This window comes from Sus scrofa, chromosome 5 (genome assembly GCF_000003025.6).
Source record: "Sus scrofa isolate TJ Tabasco breed Duroc chromosome 5, Sscrofa11.1, whole genome shotgun sequence".
Lineage (NCBI taxonomy): Eukaryota > Metazoa > Chordata > Mammalia > Artiodactyla > Suidae > Sus > Sus scrofa.
The window spans coordinates 11,233,143-11,255,328 of record NC_010447.5 but is presented as its reverse complement, the minus strand read 5'-3'; the positions used below and the strand labels follow the sequence as shown (position 1 = coordinate 11,255,328).

The 22,186-nt window shown below is 53.5% G+C and overlaps 1 protein-coding gene across 2 annotated transcripts; it reads right to left on the bottom strand.

Moving 5' to 3' along the window:
* FOXRED2 (FAD dependent oxidoreductase domain containing 2) lies at positions 616–21,494 on the bottom strand. 2 transcript variants are annotated; one of them, XM_005663826.3, is made up of 9 exons: positions 21,397–21,494; positions 20,229–20,771; positions 17,694–17,945; positions 17,281–17,544; positions 15,720–15,886; positions 12,420–12,585; positions 10,697–10,938; positions 8,971–9,141; positions 616–4,514 (listed from the first exon to the last, which is right to left on the bottom strand). In XM_005663826.3, exons 2-9 carry the CDS (start codon positions 20,768–20,770, stop codon positions 4,255–4,257), a joined length of 2,064 nt encoding a protein of 687 aa, XP_005663883.1. In that variant the 5' UTR covers position 20,771; positions 21,397–21,494; the 3' UTR covers positions 616–4,254.

Below are 22,186 nucleotides of genomic sequence, written 5' to 3'. Positions count from 1 at the left end.
GCAAATTCACTTCTGCTGAGTTGATTTCCAGGCAGACTCTGGGGCCACTCCACTTTAATCATGCAGAAGGAATTTGGGGCTTATCTCAATCCCAAAATGATATTCCTTCTCTTGTCACTCGGGAGGGAAGACTCTTCCAGAGGTCTCCTCTGTTGTGCTGGGTCTGTCCGTCCAAAGTCAAGGAGAGGAGCACACACCACTTCAAATCTACTTTTCTATTTGTTTTGTTTGTTTTTTTTTAGGGCCGCAAATTCGGCATGTGAAAGTTCCTGGGCTAGGTAGGGGTTGAATCGGAGCTGCAGGTGCTGGCCTACCCTGTGAGCTACCCTGCAGCTCATGGCAACACTGGATCCTTAACCCACTGAGCAAGGCCAGGGATCAAACCCGCATCCTCATGGATGCTGGTCGGGTTCTTAACCTACTGGGCCACAACGGGAACTCCCAAATTCACTTCTCTAGACTGAGCACATTGTCTTCCGACAGTGTGGTGTCTTCCCAGCTGGGGTCAAGGATGACACCAGGGGCTCCACCTGGATCAAGGGGCAGCGTGAGCCCTCTGGGAAGAGCTCCCAGCGCCCCCTGCTCCCAGCAACCTTACATGCCAAAAGCAGAGATGGGTTTGAAAAATAGACAAATTTATTTCTGCATAGAGTATAAACACAAATAGGCAAAAGAGGAAAAAGGAAAAATAAATGACCTCTACAAACCGAAAACTACCGCATTTGGGGATATTTCCTTTTGTTTCCCTGTATATGGTTTTCTATTTTTATATAGTTACAAGCACTTGTAACTACAATTTCACATCCTGAGTCTTTTAACTTAGTCACATATGTACTGATACCATATGGTTTTCTACCACTTTTTAGAGTTTTTGAAGGCTTTATAATATTCATTGGCTGAACGTACCATAGTTTACTTAACTATTCTTCATTTTTCTTTTATTTCGATCAGTTCCTTATATAACAGATACTGGCTTATTTATTATTTTTGTGTGTTGTATTCTGCCATAATTATTTTTGCTGTTTTGCCCTTTAATTTTTGCCCATGCTGTTTTGCCCTTTAATTTTCTTTAAAATTAGTCACATTAATTTGGTATAGGCTAGCTGGGTATACCTGGAAATATTAACCCTTTTCCCCCAGGGAATTCTTCTGTTGCTCCTAAACTTGGAAAGCTCTTTCTTTTATTTAAAATTTTTTTTTTTTCTTTTTAGGACTGCACCTGTGGCAAATGGAAGTTCCCAAGCTAGGGGTTGAAGCTGCAGCCGCCTACACCACAGCCACACCAGGTCCAAGCCACATCTGCAACCTACGCTACAGCTTGCAGCAGTGCTGGATCATTAACCCACTGAGTGAGGCCAGGGATCGAACCTGCATCTGCATCCTTATGGATACTACTTGGGTTCTTAATCTGCGGAGCCACAACGGGAACTCCAGCCCTTTCCTTTACTATAGTAGCCAATCTTCACCTCCAGTTTCTATATGGCTTTGGAATAGTCATCTGGAATTAATTTTGAAGAGCAGTATGAAATCTAAATTTCATACTAAATTTCTTTCATACTAAAGAGGTCTAAAATGAGACTTTCTTCCCCAAATTATTACTACTATTATTTCGCTTTTTAGGGCCACACCTGCGGCATATGGACGTTCCCAGGCTAGGGGTTGAATCGGAGCTGTAGCCGCCGCCCTGTGCCACAGCTGCAGCAGTGTGAGTTCTGTGACCTACACCACAGCTCACCACAATGCCGGATCCTTAACCCACTGAGCAAGGCCAGGGATCAAACCCACATCCTCATGGATACTAGTCCCTTTTTCTCATATTATTAACCCGTTGGTCCAACATTAGTTATTGCACAGTCCTGTATAAACTTTTCCATTGGTCTGTGATTGCCTTTTTTTGTTTGTTTTTTGGTTTTCCCTGTGGCATGAGGAAATTCTTGGGCCAGGGATCAAACCCGAGCCACCCAGTGGCAATGCTGATCCTTAAGCTGTTAGGCCACCAGGGAACTCCTGTGATTCCCTTTAAATATCCTCTCTGTCTTACTTAGAATCGGCTCTGCTTCTGGCCTATTGTTTCGCTGATTTACCTATTTCGCCTGGGTAACTTTATTTTTTTTAAAAAAGGACTGAACAAAGTCAGGCCTTGGCTAGAAGAGGAACTCGTTCTGGCTGGAAATGGTGTCTGCTGGAGGGCTGTCCAGATTTGATCAGAAAAGGAACTCAGGCAAGGAAGCAGGAAATGTGAGTTCAGACACACAGTGGGGAAGAAGGCAGATACCAAAGACGGCAGGGGGCATGCCTAAGGCAATGGGCATGGGGGGTGGGGGTAGAGGATTTACAAGAAAGCCTGGGGTGGGAGTGTGGGTGGTTTGCTAGGAGAAGCGACCCATCTAGATAAGATTCCAGCAGATGCAGCAAAGACCTTCACGGGAAAAGATACTTGTTTGAAGCCAACTATTAATTTACAGGGAGAACACCAGGGAATTTTAAGTCTCTTGTGAGCTGAGCAAGAACGGAACCATGTTAAACACAAATAAGCTGGTGATATTTCGATGGAGTCAACAATTTGGCACATGACAGGAAAAGCAGCAGACGTCACGTAGTGAGGCGTCAGCAAACCACTGGTTATAGCACCTCGACATTTTATTGAACCTGGGGGCTCAGCCAGCCTTTGGTGACTGGGCAGGCAAGACGTGTATAGCAGGGTTGGATGGTACGGGTATGGTCCTCGTGAAGATTTATTATTTTTAAAAGGTTTTGGAAAAGGAAGGGTGGGCGTCCATTTCGGTTGACCCGTAACGTGTGTGAAATACAGCGAATCTAACACCCAGGGATTAGGGAGAGAACCTTCATTTGGAAGTTTCAGCTCTGGGCAAATAATGCCAAGTAATGTCATGGGGTTGACACCTCCTCCTTGATAAGCTGCGGCTGCTGGAGTCTCAGGAGTCTCATCGGTGTCACTCTGCAAACGACCGGAAGACAGACAGCTGGGCCAGGGGGCAAGGGATTCTGGACGCAGCCACAAGGAAGAGGCTGTTCCCAGCAAAGGGCTGTGGAGCCAGAAAGCCCGCATCCCTGGATGCTTAGGGACACAAGAAGGACTGGTAAGAACCAGTCAGAAAGCAATCACCTTTGATCCTGGGCTTTGAAAAGCCACCACGATTATTTTACATACAAATGCTTTCCCATGGCTTCCTCATCAATGGGACTAAAAGGCCTGATGGGAGAGTGAGAAGGGAGCAGACTCCCGGGGGTGAGGAAGGACCGTGAAAAGAGCCAGAAGACTTCAGGGGACCAGAAACGAAATTCATCATCATTATCTCACAGAGGCATTTCGAAATGATGCCTGGCACACGAGCCAGGCTCGGGGCAGTGAATCACCTTGGAAAGAAAAGAATCCCCGCTGACAGACAGCTTGGCGACAATTTTTCAAATCGGAATGGGGCAGGGTAGAGGCAGGGGCTGTTCGGGGATGCCAGAGGGCAAAGGAGTGGGATGAAAGGGAAGAGAACACAGAAGGCAAGGCAGGGAGCGCGGTCCTGGGGGAGAGCAGCTCGGAGTTGTGCTTGCTCCTCCCTTGGGGAGAGATCTGCTTAGATAAGATGGCCCTGCAGAGAGCTGTCCTAGCTCTGCTGGCCTAGGATGATAAGCCCCAGGGATTCTGAAAGCAGGGCTGGGGGCGGGGAGAGGCAGGGTGGTGAGGCGGGACAGGCTTTAGGGCTACGCAGACCAGACGGGGGACCCTTGGCTGGGACCCTGGGACTTCCCTAACTTCTCTGAATTTTCATTAGGGAGAAACAGGTCCCACCCGGCCTACGGGTCGAGGCTGTTACAGCGTTGGTTTTAGAGTGCTGGCTGCACCCCTTAGGAAGATGAGGCTGGGCTCCACTTGTTAAAACACTCCAGGGGCAGGCAGGATCCTGGCTGCCCTGGAGAGCAGACTGGAAGGAAAAGCAATCTCTGGACACTCGATGGGGACGGAACCGAGGCCGGCCTGGTGCTCCGGGCCCGTGTATTTTTAGACAAGTAGTCTGGCAGGGCAGGCGGCTCCCTTCCTTCTGGTAGAAGACGCCTTCTCTGGACCACAGGAGGGGAGATTACCGCATGGCCATCGCTCAGTCCTTACGTGTCCTCCGTGTGGCTTTGCTGTGGTCACTGCGATGACGGAGTGGTCTTTGGCAATCGTGTCGGTGGGAGCGTGGAACCTTGAGGAAAGGGGAGGGCTGACCGTGGGCCTGGGTGGGAGAAGCCTGGCCGTCAGAGCTCCTCCTTGTTGCTGTCCAAGGCCTGGACTGGAGGCCCTGGAGCCAGAGTGTAGCCTCCCGGCCCATGGTCATCAGGCTGCTGGCTGCTGTCCTGCCAGGGCCAGCCCTCAGCGGCATAGTCCTGCAGGAGCCCGCTCTCCACTCCGTGCCGTCGCAGGCTCTCGGTCCCCACCAGGCCCTGTGTTCTCAGGTACCCCTGCTGGCAGAAGGGCGGCAGCTTCTGGCGAGTTAGGGCAAACAGGAAGCAGGACTCTACACAAAAGCAAAAGGAGAAGGGCTGAGAGGTGTGGGGAGGGGGCGGGGGAGGGACTGATGATGCTCTGGGGGCCTCACCTGGTACCTTCCCTCTCTTGAGCCTGGAAGCTGACTTTGCTGGGTAGCTCCCATCTGACTTGGGTAGCTGTGGATTTCGTCCCTTCCTGAGGTTTCAAGAATAGGAGGCTGCCTCCACATTTTGGAACAACAAGGCTCCAAAGGAAAGCAAACCAAAGAGGCAGATCAGCATCCAGAGATGGGGACCTCGCATGATGCTGTGTGAAGAGCCAGCTGCGGTGGGAGCTCAGGCACTCAGGGGCTGCCCCTCAGCTTTCTCTTGTGGAAGCTGGCCCCGTGGGTGGGGAACTCATGGTCTGCCCTGCTCTGAGCTCAGAGTTCCCTGCAGAGCAATATCTGAGTTGCAAATACCGAGTGTAAAGCACTTCCAAGCAAAGTAGAGGAGTTCCCGTTGCGGCTCAGTGGAAATGAATCCATGAGGATGTAGCCATCTGTGAGGATGCAGGTTTGAGCCCTACGTGGGTTAAGAATCCAGCACTGATGGAATTCCATCGTGATTCAGCAGAAATGAATCTGACTAGCATCCAAGAGGACGCAGGTTCAATCCCTGGCCTCGCTCAGTGGGTTAAGGATCCGGCATTGCCATGAGCTGTGGTGTAGGTCACAGACGTGGCTTGGATCTGGCATTGCTATGGCTGTGGGGTAGGCCGGCAGCTGTAGCTCTGATTCGATCCCTAGCCTGGGAACCTCCATATGCCATGGGTGTGGCTCTGAAAGAAAAGAAAAGGAAAAAAAAAAAAAAAAAGAATCCAGCCCTTCTGCAAGCTGTGGTGTAGGTCCCAGATGTGGCTTAGATCCAGTGTTGCCATGGCTGTGGTGTAGGCTGACAGCTGCAGCTCTGATTGGACCCCTAGCCTGGAAAATTTCCATGTGCTGCAGGTGCGGCCATAAAAATAAATAAATAAGTAAATACTGCAGAGAATGTAAAGATAAAACCGGTAAACCCTCATCTTTGCCACAGCAGGAAGTTGGTGTGCAGGTTAATCTGATTAATGACGAAAGAGCTGTGGATATGTATCATTTAGAAATACGTGGAAGTTCCCTTGTGGTGTAGTGGTTAAGGATCCGGCATTGCCATGGGTGCAGCGAGAGAGAGAGAGAGAGAGAGAGAGAGAGAGAGAGAGAGAGAGAGAGAGAGGAAGGAAGGAAGGAAGGAAGGAAGGAAGGAAGGAAGGAAGGAAGGAAGGAAGGACAAGACAAGACAAGACAAGACAAGACAAGACAAGACAAGACAAGACAACCAGAAGAGCTAGAAGTCGTTCTTTCTAGGGGATGGAAAAGGAAGTGGGGAAAAGCCTTTTGGCGAAGTATTTACACAACTTTTGATTTAAAAAGCAGAAGGGGAGTTCCCATCGTGGCGCAGTGGTTAACAATCCAACTAGGAACCATGAGGTTGCGGGTTCGGTCCCTGCCCTTGCTCAGTGGGTTAATGATCCGGCGTTGCCGTGAGCTGTGGTGTAGGTTGCAGACGGGGCTCGGATCCCACGTTGCTGTGGCTCTGACGTAGGCCAAAGACTACAGCTCCGATTAGACCCCTAGCCTGGGAACCTCCATATGCCGTGGGTGCGGTCCAAGAAATAGCAAAAAGACAAAAAAAAAAAAAAAAAAAAAAAAAAAAAAAGCAGAAGGGATGAAACTGATATGGGCTCAGCCTTCTGAGGGATTTAGAGACTGGATGGGAAGATGTCGTGTCTGAAAGCCAACTGGAGTCTTTTTCTCAGTGACCAGGGTACCTTACAGAGGATGTTGCAAGGCTCATGTAAGTGAACAGGCTGTGATACACGAATTTATTTCCAAATTTACCTCTTACAGCACAGAGGGCCCCTGGCAGAATGGGCTGTGACCACCCCCTCTGAACTGGGAAGACAGCAGGTGTGGGAGAGAACAGAGGAGGGGCAGTGAGGTGGCCTCTGGGTAAGCAGCCCTCCTATGACGCATGCCACCCCTTCTGCAGGGCAGAGAAGCCCAGCAGTTCTGGCCAGAACTAGCAACTGCACACCTGCCAAGGAGGTGAAGGGAAGCCCACCGTCTGCCAGCTGGCCCTTTGTGGGAGGATTCTTGCAAGTTCAAGGCAGTGACACTTAGTGGCTTGTACTGCTGGGGATATTTAGGGCGTGGGAGCCAGGAGGCTAAAGAGCTGTGATGATGTAGTTATGGGATCCCTAACTCAGGGAAGGAAAACATTCCCTAACAGGCTCTCGCATCTCTATGCACCCTTGAAACCTTGACAAACAGGCAGGGGTTTCATAGCTGAGGTCTTCAGACCTACAACGTGGAGTTTCACGTCTAAGTGTAGGGTCAGAGTGGATATCTGCAGAATGTACCTCAAAGCTGCTTAGCTCTGCTCTATGAATTTCCTCTGTGTGCGCATCTACATACATTTAGCCTATTACCTTAAAACTATTGGTTTTTTGGTGGGTTTTTTTTTTGGCTGTGCCCACGGCATATGGAAGTTCCTGGGCCAAGGATTGAACCCTCACCAGAGCAGTGACCCAAGCTGCTGCAGTGACAACGCCAGATCCTTAACCTGCTGCACCAAAAGAGGACTCAAACTATTGTTTTAAGGCATCTCCCTCATATATACATTTTTGTTTCAAAGTGGACTGAGGGATGAAAGGACACTAGCTCTCTGACCTACAGGCCAAGGACTCACCACCTCAAGCCCGGTTTGATATGAATAGTGCCTGATAAACAATCACTGTTCAGGCGTTCCCGTCGTGGCTCAGTGGTTAACGAATCCGACTAGGAACCATGAGGTCTCGGATTCGATCCTAGCCTTGTTCAGTGGGTTAAGGATCCGGCGTTGCCGTGAGCTGTGGTGTAGGTTGCAGACGCGGCTCGGATCCTGCATTGCTGTGGCTCTGGCATAGGCTGGCAGCTACAGCTCTGATTCGACCCCTAGCCTGGGAACCTCCATATGCCGCAGGAGCAGCCCAAGAAAATGGCAAAAAGACAAAAAAACAAAAAACAAACAAACAAAAAAACCCAATCACTGTTCAATGGATGTTTGCTGAACAGAAAAAAGAAGGAGATACCCTGGTGATTCAGGGGGTTAAAAAAAAACAGGCAACAATTTGATCAGTTCTCCCTCTGGATCATGAGACTTCTCAAGTCCCTCTTTAAGTGTGTCTTCCAGTTCACCAATTCTCTCTTCATCTCTGTCTAATATGCTACTAACCTTGACACCAAATTTCTGATTACAAATTTATGTTTTTATTTCCAAACAGAATAGAAGTTCTATTTGGACCTTTCTCAAAACTACCTGGTCAATTCTGGTAGTTCTACCCTTTCCTTCTATTTTCAGTAATCTTTTTTTTAAATTTATTTACAGATTTTGGAAGTGCTTGATTTCTGACCCAATTTCCGGTCTTTGTAAGGATCCAACATTGCCGTGAGCTGTGGTGTAGGCCGGGGGGATTGAACTTGCAACCTCATGGTTACTAGTCAGATTTGTTTCCACTGCGCCACAGTGCGATCTTCTACCTGTGGGAATTCTTTAAGGCCTAGTTTTTTTTTTTTTTTTTTGTCTTTTTGTTGTTGTTGTTGTTGCTATTTCTTGGGCCGCTCCCGCGGCATATGGAGGTTCCCAGGCTAGGGGTCCAATCGGAGCTGTAGCCACCGGCCTACGCCAGAGCCACAGCAACACGGGATCCGAGCCGAGTCTGCAACCTACACCACAGCTCACAGCAACGCCGGATCGTTAACCCACTGAGCAAGGACAGGGACCGAACCTGCAACCTCATGGTTCCTAGTCGGATTCGTTAACCACTGCGCCACGACGGGAACTCCCAAGGCCTAGTTTTGAAGCATGCTACCTCGCAGAAGATTTGCATTGGCTTCCATAATTGATGATGTGAATTTTGGCCCCAAACTCACATGAGTGAGGCCTAGTGGATGGAAATTCTCAGGGGGAGATGTCCCCCTGACTCGACTCAGAGCCAAAAAGTGTCCATCTTCTCTATCTCTCTTGGGAGTGCTTTCTGCCTCCCAGTTGATCCATGAGATCTCAGCCTTATTTGCGGGTCTCTCTATAGGCCTCCTACCTGCTTCAGCCTCACCTTCCCATCCCCCAGGCTCTAGGCTACGGATGATCAGCAGATACCCCTTGCCCAGCAGCAGGTTTGTGCTTTTCTTAGCATCCTAGTGGGGAGTTCCCTTATTTTGCTGCCAGCTCTTTAGTTTTGTTCAGTGTTTTCAGGTGTGCTGTACTGGGAAGAGGGGTTTCGATGAAGATCAAGTCCTTCCTGTTCCAGGAGACAGCAGTTTCGGGTCTGGACTTCTAGACGCACATCCTAAAATTCCACCAGGCACAGAGCTACCTGGTCCTCTTCACCCTCCAGCCCAATCCCTTTGTCCTTCTGGGACCTGAAGTTACCTGCGTAGAAGTTTCGCAGATCCGTGTCCAAGCAATTCTCCAGGAAGCGCCTCAGAGGCAGAATGTGCCCCACCGGGGCTGTCCAGTCCGTCAGGAAATCTTCCACAACATGGTGGATGGCTGTGGGCCGCGGCAGGGGCCAGTCTGCTGGGCGGAACCTCACCTCCTGCTCTGTAGGGGGCGGGAGGGAGCTGCATCAGAGCCAAGCACGAGGCTTCCCTTCCCTCCTGCATCCCGATACCTGGCCCCCTCCCTCCCTCATGCTCAGCCTTCCTGATGCAGGTCAGCTCCTCCCCCTGACTCTCCAAACGATTGGAAGGTTGATGTGAGGAAGAGGGACCAGGCTAGATCCTTGCGCTGTCAGAGGGCAGAACGGAGACCAATTGCTTGAACTTGGTCTTCTTCTTTTTTTTTTTTTTTGGCTGTTCCTGCAGCATGTAGAGGTTCCCAGCGCAGGGACTGAACCTGTGCCACAGGGGCAGTGACCATGCCGGATCCTTAATTAACCTCCTGCACCACAAGGGAACTCCAAACTTGGTTTTGTTTTAGGACTCACATGGACCGAGATCTATTGTGACTGCTTTGAAATTGGTCTGCGAGGAGACTTGGGGTCTTGTATTGAAGGGGTTGTAAAGCCCCTTTAGTCCAGTTTCCCACCTGATGGGCACACCCTTCCATGGGTCCCTGTCAGAGGACACCAGGCCATGACCATTCCCGTGCAGAGGAAACTCTGGGAGGTGACCTGTTCCACCATCGGGGCCGTATGAAGTTCTCAGGCTAGGGGCTGAACGGGAGCTGCAGCTACCGGACCACGCCACAGCCACAGCCACACGGGGTCTGAGCTGCGTCTGTGACCTACACCACAGCTCACGGCAACGCCGGATCCTTAACCCACTGAGCGAGGCCAGGGATCGAACCCACATCCTCATGGATACTAGTCAGGTTTGTAACCCACAGAGCCATGCTGGGAACTCCTGGCTGCTCCTTATACCTGCGTTCCTGTCGCTTCTACTTGTTGACACCACCTGTACCCTTTGGAACACCCTCTGTTTTAGACCACCCTCTTCCAAGTGACACCCCTCCAAGTCGTGAAGCAGGAGTGACATTCCCCGGGTTGGTCATCTGAGTGGCTATCCTGTGCCGGGCACAGTGCTGGTGTTCTGCGCTTTATCTCATCAATCCTCATACAATCCTATATGGAGGGGTACCACTGTGACCCCACTTCACATGCGAGGGAACTGGGGCTCAGTGGGGTTAAGTAATGGTTCAAGGTCACATAGCGAGGAAAGGACAGCCCTGGGGATACTGCCCAGCTTCTCTGTGTTAGCCAAGTCCTGTCCTCTTTCCAGTTCCTTCTAACAGTCAGTCTCCAGGTACCCCCTCCCCATTCCGTGATCAGCCTCCTCTGGAGCCAGCAACAAGTGTCCCTCTTACTATGTGGTGGCTGGCGGTGTCACGACACTCCACATATGGCCTGCCCAGGTCAAGATTTGGGCCAGAATCTGGGAATAGCATCATCACTCTTGGACCTTCTGCCCCCTTTAGGCTCTGGGCAGAGCCCCCCACAGTCCCCCTCCTGTCAGCTGAGTCCCCATCGGTCCTCCTTCTGTCAGCTGAGGCCCCAGCGGTCCCCCTCCTGTCAGCTGAGGCTGTTGCAGGGGGGCTTAACCGAGTGGGGATCCAGGAGTGCCATGCTTGGGCGGGGGTGGGGGGAGACCCCGCTCACCGGTGGGGAGGTGCCTGTAATAGTAGATGACAGGATGGAGGAAGTTGGACAGCCAGGCGTCTTCCGTGTACCCCACAGACCGGTCGTAATAGAAGACGTCCTTGTCGGGCCCGGAGAAATTTTTGCCATACTCCATGTTGACGACGAAGAGCCCGTGCCGGGCCTGCCTTCCTGTGATCGTCTCCAGCTGGGCCAGCATCTGCATGGGGAACTCCTCCAGGTACTCGAAGGCTGTGGCATTCCTGGGGACAGTGGCAAGGCAGCAGGGTAAGATACCCAGGGGTGTGGCAGAGGTGAGAGGGGGGTGTGTGTGTGTGTGTGTGTGCATGCACGAGTGTGCATGTGCATCTGCCTCTCCTTCTAAGAAGTGACCATCAAACAGCGTACGGACGCTGACCGGGCCTGCTCGGCTCCCTGGAATGGTACTGCCACAGCTGAGCCCCGACCTTACACTTGGGAGGGATGACAGAAAGCTCGGAGTAACCTGAAATGGGTATGTGCGGAAAGGGGGGGACCAGGCTAATGGAACAGCGGCATCAGAGGTCCGGGAGGGCGTGAACGCCTCCGTGTGTTCAAGAGACGGGAAGAAGGTCACTGTGGCTGGAGTGGAGCCGGGGGAGGGGGCAGGCAAGGAGGGCGGTGAGTGTGGGCATCATCTGGACAAAGGGAAGCTGCTGAACAGAGATGAATTTGTGTGACTCAAGTTTTTTTTTGTTTGTTTTGTTTTTTGTTTTTTGTCTTTTTTGTTGTTGTTGTTGTTGCTATTTCTTGGGCCGCTCCCGCGGCATATGGAGGTTCCCAGGCTAGGGGTCCAATCGGAGCTGTAGCCACCAGCCTACGCCAGAGCCACAGCAACTCGGGATCCGAGCCGCGTCTGCAACCTACACCACAGCTCACGGCAACGCCGGATCGTTAACCCACTGAGCAAGGGCAGGGACCGAACCCGCAACCTCATGGTTCCTAGTCGGATTCGTTAACCACTGCGCCACGACGGGAACTCCTGTGTGACTCAAGTTTTAAAAGGACCACTCCAGCCACTGTGTTGCGAGCAGAGGTAAGAGGCTGCTATGTCGGTGCAGGTGAGAAAGGCTTGTGGTTCAGACCAAGGTGGCGAAGGCGGTTGCGTCCTAGACACAGTGTGAAGGGACCTGCAGTTGGGGTGGATGTGGTGAACGGGTGAGAAAGACAGGAGTCAGGGTGATGGGGGTTTTGTTCTGAGCGCGGCTGAGTTCCTGCACGACCTTAAACTTGGCGTGCTGCTGCGCTCCCTGGCTTTGGACCAGGCTGTTCCCTCCAGGCATCTCATGGGCACCTGTCCTTTGAGTTCTGCCCCCAGCTCTTCTCCCTTCCTGCTCTGCATGGTTTCCTTCTCAGGCGTGTCCTCTGTGACCCACCTCTTGTCACTCCTGGCCCAGGGAGCCCTTTAACTCACACAGGTGGTGACTGCTCAGCTGTTTGGCGCCTTGTACCAGTGACCACCTAGTCCTTCCTATGGTCCTGCCAGGTAGGTGTTATTAGCTTCATTTTGCAGATGAGAAAAAGTGCTCAGAGAGGCGAATTAATTTGTCCCACATCACACTGGGGGAAGTGGCAAAGCCGCCTTCACACCCAGATCTGTCTGTCTGTCGAGCTGTGAGGTGTTGGTTTCACTGATTTTGCTCAGAAGAACTAGTTTGCGGGGTAGGGGGTGGGGAGTGGGGGGTGATGAGGGAGGACCACTTACTCCTTCATCAGGACCACGTCGGCCAGCACACCGAACATCTGGTAGAGCCCAGAGGCCTCGTTGATGCGCCGGATGATGGCACTGGCCAGCTGTGTGACGGGGTGCTCTGTAGCGGGCCAGGCGACACCATGGTGGCGCTGCTCCAGCAGCCGGTGGACAGCACGCGCTGAAACAGCCAAGAGGGAGGAACGGTGTGCTGCCTTTAAGATTTTATCCTGCACCTCCGGGGGGGGGGGATGCAGAATCCCCATCAGCTCTGAACTCAGGACCCATGTGCATGCACGCTCTGAGAAGATGGCTTTAGAGCAAGGTCTGTGCGTGTTTCCTGAAAAGGGCCGGCTGGGGAGTGTTTTTGGCTCCGCGGCCCCTAGGGTCTCTGTCACCTACTCAATTCTGGCCCTGGAGGGAAATCAGCCAGAGAGGACAGCAAAATGCGTGGGCCTGGCTGGATTAAGGCCCTAGGCTGAAGCGTGCCCACTTCTGCTTTAGGCCACCTGCATAGGGAGGTCCCACTGCCCTCACCTCACATGTGACGTGTCCAAACCAGACCAGACTCAGAGCCTTTCTCTGAAACACAGTCCCCATGTGTACTAGAAACTCCCAAATGGAAACTTCTTTTTTTTTTTTTTTGTCTTTTTAGAGCTGCACCTGTGGCATATGGAAGTTCCCAGGCTAAGGGTGGACTTGGAGCTGCAGCGGCCAGCCTACGCCACAGCCACAGCAATGCCGGATCCGAGCTGCATCCACAACCTATGCCACAGCTCACGGCAACGCCGGATCCTTAACCCAGGAGTGAGGCCAGGGATCAAACCCACACCCTCATGGACACGAGTCGCGTTCTTAACCCGCCAAGCCACAACGGGAACTCTGTAAATGGAAAACCTTTGACTGCTCCCTCCCCTTCGCTGCCTAAACCCAACCTGTGACTAAATTCTGCTTTGGGATGCTGTGTATGTGTAAGGCCAGAAAGCAACAGCTGTCTCAGCAAACAGGGAGCCATTTTTCTGTGCACCTGAGGCTGCTGTGAAATTGGGGCGTCACGCACAGCTGCCTGCTCTTTGAAATGAATCAGCACAACACCCAAATCACATACAGGCAAAGACACAGACAGACAGTTCATGTGACAGGAGACTTAGCCGGCCAATGGTCACTGGCAAGGGCGGTCAGCCTCACTAGACAGACATCTGGTTCTGGAGGAAACGATGGTTAGGCTGCCTTACGTGAAGGCCTGGGGAATTGCACAGCTGGGGAGTGTGCGGAGGGTGCCAGGCCACAGGAGCATGGGTGGGAAGACAGAAAACCTTAAGAGAAACCGGAACATTCTCAAAGGCAGGCAAGGGCCAGGCTGGAAAAGGGAGCTGGTGCCAGCCCCACACAAAGCTCTGGACGCCACGCTAAGAGCTGGATGGGGAGCCCCTGGAGGAGTTCTGTCTAAAGAACAGTTGGAGTTCCTGTTGTAGCTCAGCAGGTTTCAGACCTGACTAGTACCCATAAGGATGTGGGTTCGATCCCTGACCTCACTCAGTGGGTTAAGGATCTGCCGTTGCCACAAGCTTCGGCATAGGTAGCCTACGTGGCTCGGATCTGGCATTGCTGTGGCTGTGGCGGTGGCTGGCAGCTGCAGTGCCAATTTGACCCCTAGCCTGAGAACTTCCATTTGCCACAGGTGTGGCCTTTAAAAAAAAGAGAAAAGAAAAAAGGAATGGTTGTTTCCGTGGGTACCAGCCAGAAGGGCAGCGGACGAGAGGCCAGAGACCAGCGGCAGGACGACTAGTCAGGAGAGATGAAGAGGCACCAGGGCAGGAAAGCGAGACTGGGAAGCACTGGAGTGTGACAGCAGAGGGAGGGCCTGTCTTCCTGGGGACCTGTTTTTCAGCTGAATGATGAGTAAGGTTGGGCAGAATGTACTGTGAACAGCCACACTGCCCCTTCCTGTCGGGTCCTCTGCTAGTAGTAGGGACCACGGCTCTTGGTGGCTGGTCCATCCAGGACTGTCTCCCATTTGCCCAAAGCTTAGTGGTTAGCCAGGAGCCCCAGGGTCAGACAGGTGTGGATTCCAGTGCCCACTCTGCTGTCCCCTGGCTGGGTGACTTCGGCTAAGTGACTTAACGTCTCTGTGCCCTGGTTCCCTTCGATGAAAAACAGAGTTGAACTAACCGGATCTGTCCCATGGGGCTATGGTGAGGATTAAGCCGGTGAGCTGGGGAAAGATCAGTGGATGGAAGGAAGCAAGAGAGATGGGACAGTGTCTGCGGGTGCAAGGACAGGCGCAGGAACGATGAGGAGGGTTTCTGGCTGGGGAGACCCAGCTGGAGAGACAGACTCTTCCCATTCCGTGTGTGTGTGTGTATGTGTGTGTGTGTGTGTGTGTGTGTGTGTGTGTGTACACAATCTGCAAACAGTTCGGAAAGCAGACAGCTAACACTCTCTCCTCAGTCGCCTTCCCTGACAGACAGACTCTTCCCATTCTGTGTGTGTGTGTGTGTGTGTGTGTGTGTGTGTACACAATCTGCAAACAGTTCGGAAAGCAGACAGCTAACACTCTCTCCTCAGTCGCCTTCCCTGACAACATGCATCAGGTATAAAATATATTGTCTGGAAATCAACAGCAAACACAATGATCTTTTCCTGCCAAACTGGAAGGAGAGGAAGCTGCTAAAACTAGTGTTAAGGCAAGTGAGGCATCACATTAAATACAGAAGCGTCAGGATGAAGGACCCTTATGGTGTTTTTATGGCAAACTTTTCCTGCAATAATGCACCCATCCAAAAGCCTACCCAGAGCGCAGAAAATTTATACCCTTGGTACCAAGAGTTTTGGAAAAGAGCTGATATAATCTGGTTGTGATGTTTATAGGAATCTGTTAGTACTCAAAGAGTCTGGGTGTACCTAATGCTCAGAGGGGCACGGCCTCCGGGTTATTACTCCAGTATTTGCAGCCCCCCCGGGGGTGGAGGGTTGGCCTCACCCAACATCAGGAAGGGCCAACGGGGCTGAGTGAGGTGGCGAAGCCTCACCCCCGACAACCAAGCAGCTCACCCACGTGAGCTGTCCCCAAGCTCAGCGTTCTTGCCGACACATGGTGCTTCATCTGCACAAGGCTAACGAGTGTAATACACCACCCCCGGGGGTACTTGCTCTTATACCTTGTCTAATACTTTTCTAGACCTATACTCAGACCACACAAACCCACTGCGATTGATGGCCAATAAGCAATCCCGTTAAGGCTGCTTTAGGGGAATCAGGCAAACCCTGGGGACACTTCTGTCTGGGGACAGTGGCTCTCTCTGCCAGGCTCACCTGTGTATCTGAATCCATGGATGAAGCCCCCGGCAGATTTCCGGTAATCCACGGAGTGGCTGGCAGTCCCTAGGATGAAGAGCCCCCGGCTCCCTTTGGACTCGTAGCTGGCTCTGACCAGTGGGTACTTCTTGCTGAAGTCACCCCCTGAAGAGAGTCGGAGGGACCTGTGAGTGGAGAGTGTTGTTAAAAATCACTGCTGTGGAGTTTCCATCCTGGCTCATCAGTAATGAACCCAACGAATATTCATGAGGACGCAGGTTCGATCCCTGACTTTGAACTAGGGTTAAGTATCCAGCGTTGCTATGAGCTGTGGTGTAGGTCACAGACGCAGCTCGGATCTTGCGTTGCTATGGCTGTGATGGAGGCTGGTGGCTGCAGCCCTGATTCGACCCCTAGCCTGGGAACTTCCATGTGCTGTGGGTATGACCCTAAAAAAAGACAAAAAAAAAAAAAAAAAAAAAAAAAAAAAAAAAGGCTGCTGTGCACAAGACAATTTTACAGGCCTGGAGGGAGGTAGTGCTTCCATTCCTTCTCGAAGTTAAACCACGCCATGACCCTAGCAGGTGGGTATAACTCTGTCCATTTAACAGACAGAGTAACTGAGGTTCAGGTTAAAGATGTGCTGGTCAGGGACAGAGCCAGGATGCAGGCCTGCCTGGAAGCTGGGCTCTGGGTCCCTGTGACCTGATGGGGCAGGAGGGTATGTTCAGGCCCTGCAGTGTCTCCTTGGCCACATGGCCTTGGCCAGAGGAAAGTGGGATGCTGAATCCCAAGCCTCGTGAAGGTCCCGGGGTGGCAGGGCCTAAAGACAAGGATCCGTGCAGCAGGTCTTCAAAACACAGTGATAAAGAATGTGAGCAGCTAACTTTTACTGCATATATAGCACATGCCAAGGATCTGCCTACCCTGAGCCTCCCCATAGCCCTAGACAGAGAAGCTATGACTCCCATCTTAGTGCTGAAGACACCGGGGCACAGCCTGGCTAAAGCACTTTCCCAGCGCTCACAGATTTGGTCAGTAGAGAATCTGTGGGCAGTCCCCACTGTGGTACAATGGGATTGGTGACGTCTTGGGAGCGCTGGGCCATAGGTTTGATCCTGGCTCAGCATGGTGGGTTAAGGAGCTGGCGCTGCTGCAGCTGCGGCATGGGTCACAAGTGTGGCTCAGATCTGATCCCTGGCCCGGGACCTCCATAGGCCGAAGGGTGGCTGAGAAAAGAAAAAAAAAAAAAATCTGTGCTCTTAGCCACAGGCCACAGTGCCTTTCTGTAAATGGCTCTTCCTATTCTGTTTGAGCTGCTTTCCTGTCCCCGGGGTAGAGAGTCACAAGAGACAGGGAGGGCCGATGCTGCTGCGGCTGCCTCCCAGCCACGGGGGCTCCCAGTGGACAGAGAGCTCGTGTCCCGGGTGGGAAACCAGACAGCACCCACATCCACGCTGGAGGTGCCATCGTGAAAGCCCTACTGCTGGTGGCCCACTGGCCCGAGACTCAGCGGCCCAGGGAGGGGCCGGAGGGCTTTGCTGAGACAAATCCAGTTCCTCCACCCGTTAGGACTCACTTGCTGAAGATGGAGAAGTCGAAGTTCCAGCCGAGGCAGCGGATGACCCGGTCGTAGGGCACACGCATGGCGAAGTTGTCACTTTCGTCCTCGGGGAGGGGGATGGCGTCGGCGCTGTGGTTGCCTACCTCCAGGTAGAGCTTGAGGGTGATGTGGAACTTGCCTTTGTGGTCCTTCACGATGGCCAGATTTGCCAGGTCGGACTCCAGCAACCCATCCAGGGACTTCAGCTGGTAGGTGTCCAGCAGGCCGTTGTTGATGGCCCTGGGGCCCCAGAGAAAGGTCAGGGGACAGCAAGGAGCCTGTGCAGGGTCCGGGGAGACTCAAGGGATGGGGTGGTTGGGCTGGTGGGGGTCAGGGACAGCTCGAGAGGGGCCGCTGGCAGAGGATGCGCAAGCACCTGCCTGGCATACCTGAGGTCGCCAACGTAGTGGGTGGCCCAGGACAGCCGGACCCGGGAGCGGCTCAGCATGTGGATAAAGTTGGTGACGCCCAGGATGTTCTCCGCTGTCTCAAAGGCCGAGTTCCCCCGGCCCAGGATCAGCACATTCTGACCCACAAAATCCTTGGGATCCACCGACACGGACTCATAACCATCCATGTATTCGGCGCCAGGAAAGTCAACCTGGTTGGGAACTGACAAGCCAGTGGCTACGAGCAGGACGCTGCAGGTGTGGGGGTAGGGGGACAGAGAAAAGATGGTTTAGCCTCTTAGCTATGAAACCACTAAGTGAAAATCCCACTTCGGACCTGCCGCCTGGCTCGCCCACCTCAGCCGGACTGCTGGCTCCTGAAAGAAAGCGGGTCATTCATTCATTCATTCACCCGCTTACTGACCCGTCCCAGTGCATCTGAGACTGTCCCCAGGTCCCTCACGGAGGGATCCAGGGGAGGCAGTTTCCTTTACACCTTCCTGAGAATTACACCCACCACGAGAATTACTTTTTTTTTTTTTTTTTTTTTTGTCTTTTTTGTCTTTTTGTTGTTGTTGTTGTTGCTATTTCTTGGGCAGCTCCCGCGGCATATGGAGGTTCCCAGGCTAGGGGTCCAATCAGAGCTGTAGCCACCAGCCTACGCCAGAGCCACAGCAACGCGGGATCCGAGCCGCGTCTGCAACCTACACCACAGCTCACGGCAACGCCGGATCGTTAACCCACTGAGCAAGGGCAGGGACCGAACCCGCAACCTCATGGTTTCTAGTCGGATTCGTTAACCACTGCGCCACGACGGGAACTCCACGAGAATTACTTTTACTCTCTGACCGCGGAGAGGATGACACCCTGAGAAATCAGATAAGTCACTTCACTTTGTTCTGCTTTCTTTCTTTAAAAGGCACATGATGTTGAACACAGCAGTCCCTCCCAGGGCCACCCTCGGTACTTGGAAATGAAACCTGACCATTCTGCTTTCCCACTGGCTCACTCACCTGGCAGATGCAGAATCTGCTGAGCAGTGATTCTGTACAAGGCCCTGGACTAGGGGCTTTATGCCTCATCTTACCGCTCAAAGAAGCTCTGTGTTGGTGTTATCTGGCTGGCTTTACAGGTGCAGAGACAGGCTCCCGTGGGCTCAAAGCCTCAGAGCTCCTCAGACGGCAGAGCCCGAATGTGACCACAGACCAGTCTGATTCCAGAGTCCTGGTCATTCTACTGGTGGTGAGTACGAGCCTGCGGTGGGCAGCCTGGGAGCTGGATCCTGCCGGCCCGCACAGGAATGGTTTGATCACAAGGTGGTTTCAAAACCAGGGCCTGGAGAAGCGGCGTGGGCAGCCCCTGCTGCTTCTTGTTCTCAGGTCTGGCCACTCGCTCACACCCGACTCCCCCCCGCCACTGTAGCACCGCTGCCTAAAATGCAGGGGTCCAAATTGGCACAATTTGGGCCTCTGGCAAAAGGCAGGGGAAGATCAATTCTTGGCGAGCACCTGCCTGATGGTCGGGAAGGGAGAGGCAGTCTGGCGCAGCATGAAGAACACAGGCTTCAGGGAGTTCCTGTCGTGGCTCAGCAGGTTATGAACCCAATCAGTGTGAGGATGCGGGTTTGATCCCTGGCCTCAATCAGTTGGCTAAGGATCCAGCCTTGCTGCAAGCTGCGGCATAGGTTGAAGATGCAGCTCGGATCTGGCGTGGCTGTGGCTGTGGCTGTGGCGAAGGCCACAGCTGCAGCCCCGATTTGACCCCTGCCTGGGAACTTCCATATGCCACAGGTGCGGCCCTAAAAAGAAAGAAAGCACAAAGAGAACATAGCCAGAGTCAGGAAGATGTGAGCTCAAGTGGCAGCTGAATCGCTTATTAGCTGTGTGACATAGCACCAGTTACTCAACTTCTCTGAGCCTCTCTTCTTCATCAGTAAAAGGGGATCCATGACCCTTCTCCCTAGGGTCCTCGTGAGGATTAAACAAGCACAGTAGAGTGAGTTACCTCTGAGGCTGTCTACATGATATTCAGCTTTCTCCCAAGCCGGAGCAAGTTAAACCTGAATGCTGGCAGGCCTGCCTGTTGGCCTCCCGCTCATTCAGTCCTGAAATGCCACTGAGCCCGTCAATACTTGCAGGACACTTGCCAGCATCTCTCAGAATGTATTTTGGGGAACACTGGTTCCAGGAGATGCGCTACAAAAAGGGTTTTGGGGTGCATAGGCTTAGGCAATGGTGAATACCTTATCCAATGCTGGAGTGCCTCAGTGAGTATGAAGCTATGAAAGACTGAAAAATCCTGGAGGAAAGAAATGGTCAGAATTTTCAAGCATCTCTGAATACACACATTTCTAGGAAACACGTGCGAAACGATGGCTGAACCGAACCTCTCAGCACTGAATTTCAGGGAAGCAAAGACTTGCAGAAATATCCTTTTTTTTCCCAGTTCTCCCAGGCTTCGGGCCACCCAATGGGTTTCCTTCTTCTAGGAAAGGCTCCAGCTTCAGCAGGTGAGCTCTGGACCCCGATTCCTTACCTGCACTGGAATGTCTGGCCCTTCTGGTCGGTGAGGATGAAGTAATGGCCGTTCCAGGCCTGCCCATCCTTGTTCAGAGTGACGTGTGCAATGGTCGTGTTGTAGCGCACCCGGAGCCCCAGCCGGTCCGCGAAGTCGCCCAGGTAGCGCACCATGTCGCTAGCATCGGGGAAGTAGGCACTGGAGTAGTGTCTGAAGAGCAGCTGGGGGTCATGGCTGAGCAGAGAGTTCCAGTCGTGGCGGAGGTTGAACTCGGCGTTGGCCTTGCCGGTGTACCTCTTGTTGATGCTGATGAGCTTGCGGTGCCGGGGGTACCGCGTGAAGAAGCTGCCCGGCCTGGCGGCCCGTTCGAATACAGTGTAGTCTCTCCCAGCCCGTTGCAGGAAGTAGGCCATCTGCAGGCCCGCGGGCCCGGCACCCAGGACGCAGTAGTCCCGGTGCGCAGGCTCCGAGGCCGGGGACACAGAGAGAGCCGGGTGCAGGGCGATGGCCAGAAGCAGCCCCAGGGGGCCCCACAGCGGAGCCGCGGCAGAGAGGCCCATCCTACGGCAGACCACAGGGGTGAGACCTTGGACCACGGAAGGCCCCTCGAGTCCCGGGGACGTGAACGAGGAACTGGGAGCCCAGAAAGAGGCAGAGCCTTGCGGGAGAGCTCACGGCAACTTGGGTGGGAGCAAGGACCCGAACCCAAGGACCTCTGAACTCATTTGCCCCGCCTCCATCGTTTCAAGCACAGTTCTGGGCTCCCTGCAGGAGTCCCGAACCCCTCCATCTCCCTTAGGATCTCGGCTCCCAGGGGCGCCAGACTCCTTCTTATTGCCATAGTAATAAGAAGGTGGGTGTTTCCCCAAATTTCCCCTAATTTCGGAGCGCCCAACAACCCTCTGGGGCGTCTCAAGACCCCCGAGGGTCACGTCTTTTTGACCCTGCCCTCCGGGGCTCTAGCCTGAAGGAGGTGTGGCCTGCTGACCCCAGTTCCCTGCCCAGCGCCCCGGCCTCTTCGGTCACTTGGCAGAGATGCCCCAGCACACCTGCCGCGGAGCGGCGCGAGGCCACCCTCATGCGGGCGCGCTGCATCCGGGAGCCGCTCCCTACGCGTGCGCGGTGCCCACGCCCGCAGCTCCCGCCTCCCGGGCCCGCCGGCCCACCCCCAGCACAGCGCTCGAACCTCCCAGCTGCTCGGTGGACAGCCCGCAGCGGAGTGAGACCGCGCTCCGCCCGGCCGCGCGGCTGAGGCGGCGGCCCCGGCCCCGGCCCCACCCCTCCCGCCTTGGCCAGCGGCGGGGGGCGGGGTCACGTGGCGGCGCGCGCGTCACCCGGGGATGGGCTGGCGGGTCCCCGGCTCCCCGCCGCGCGGGAGAAGCGCGCACGTGCTGCCTCGGGGGTAGATCCGCGTCAGCCGGTGGTGGCCCACCTGAGGATAGACTCTGTCAAGGGTCCAGGAGCTCCTTAAAGCTGTGCCTTTCCACGTGGGAGGGAGTCATGGGAGCAGATGCTTTTTGGAGATCATCTCAGCTGTGACGGTCCGTTAATGTAGCCAAAGAGTAGTTGGCGGCTCAGTATTTTGAGACGGGAAATCCGTTTGGGTGAAGCCATGACTGATAAACCAATTAACAAGTGCTGGCGAAGTTCCCGTCGTGGCGCAGTGGTTAACGAATCCGACTAGGAACCATGAGGTTGCGGGTTCGGTCCCTGCCCTTGCTCAGTGGGTTAAGGATCCGGCGTTGCCGTGAGCTGTGGTGTAGATTGCAGACACGGCTCGGATCCCGCGTTGCTGTGGCTCTGGCGTAGGCCGGTGGCTACAGCTCCGATTGGACCCCTAACCTGGGAACCTCCATATGCCGTGGGAGCAGCCCAAGAAATAGCAAAAAGACAAAACAAACAAACAAACAAAAACAAGTGTTGGCTACAGCGATTCAGCCTATTGCTTAAAGAAACAAACAGGACTGACTTGATGT

What these genes read in the sequence shown, in the direction of transcription:
- FOXRED2 (XM_005663826.3), bottom strand. Translation starts at nt 20,770, where the DNA reads ATGGGCCTCTCTGCCGCGGCTCCGCTGTGGGGCCCCCTGGGGCTGCTT. An exon ending in CACTACGTTGGCGACCTCAG is followed by an intron (nt 17,545 to 17,693) that starts GTATGCCAGGCA and finishes CTGGGGCCCCAG; the next exon opens with GGCCATCAACAACGGCCTGC. An exon ending in TCTGCGAAACTTCTACGCAG is followed by an intron (nt 4,515 to 8,970) that starts GTAACTTCAGGT and finishes GCTTTTGTGTAG; the next exon opens with AGTCCTGCTTCCTGTTTGCC.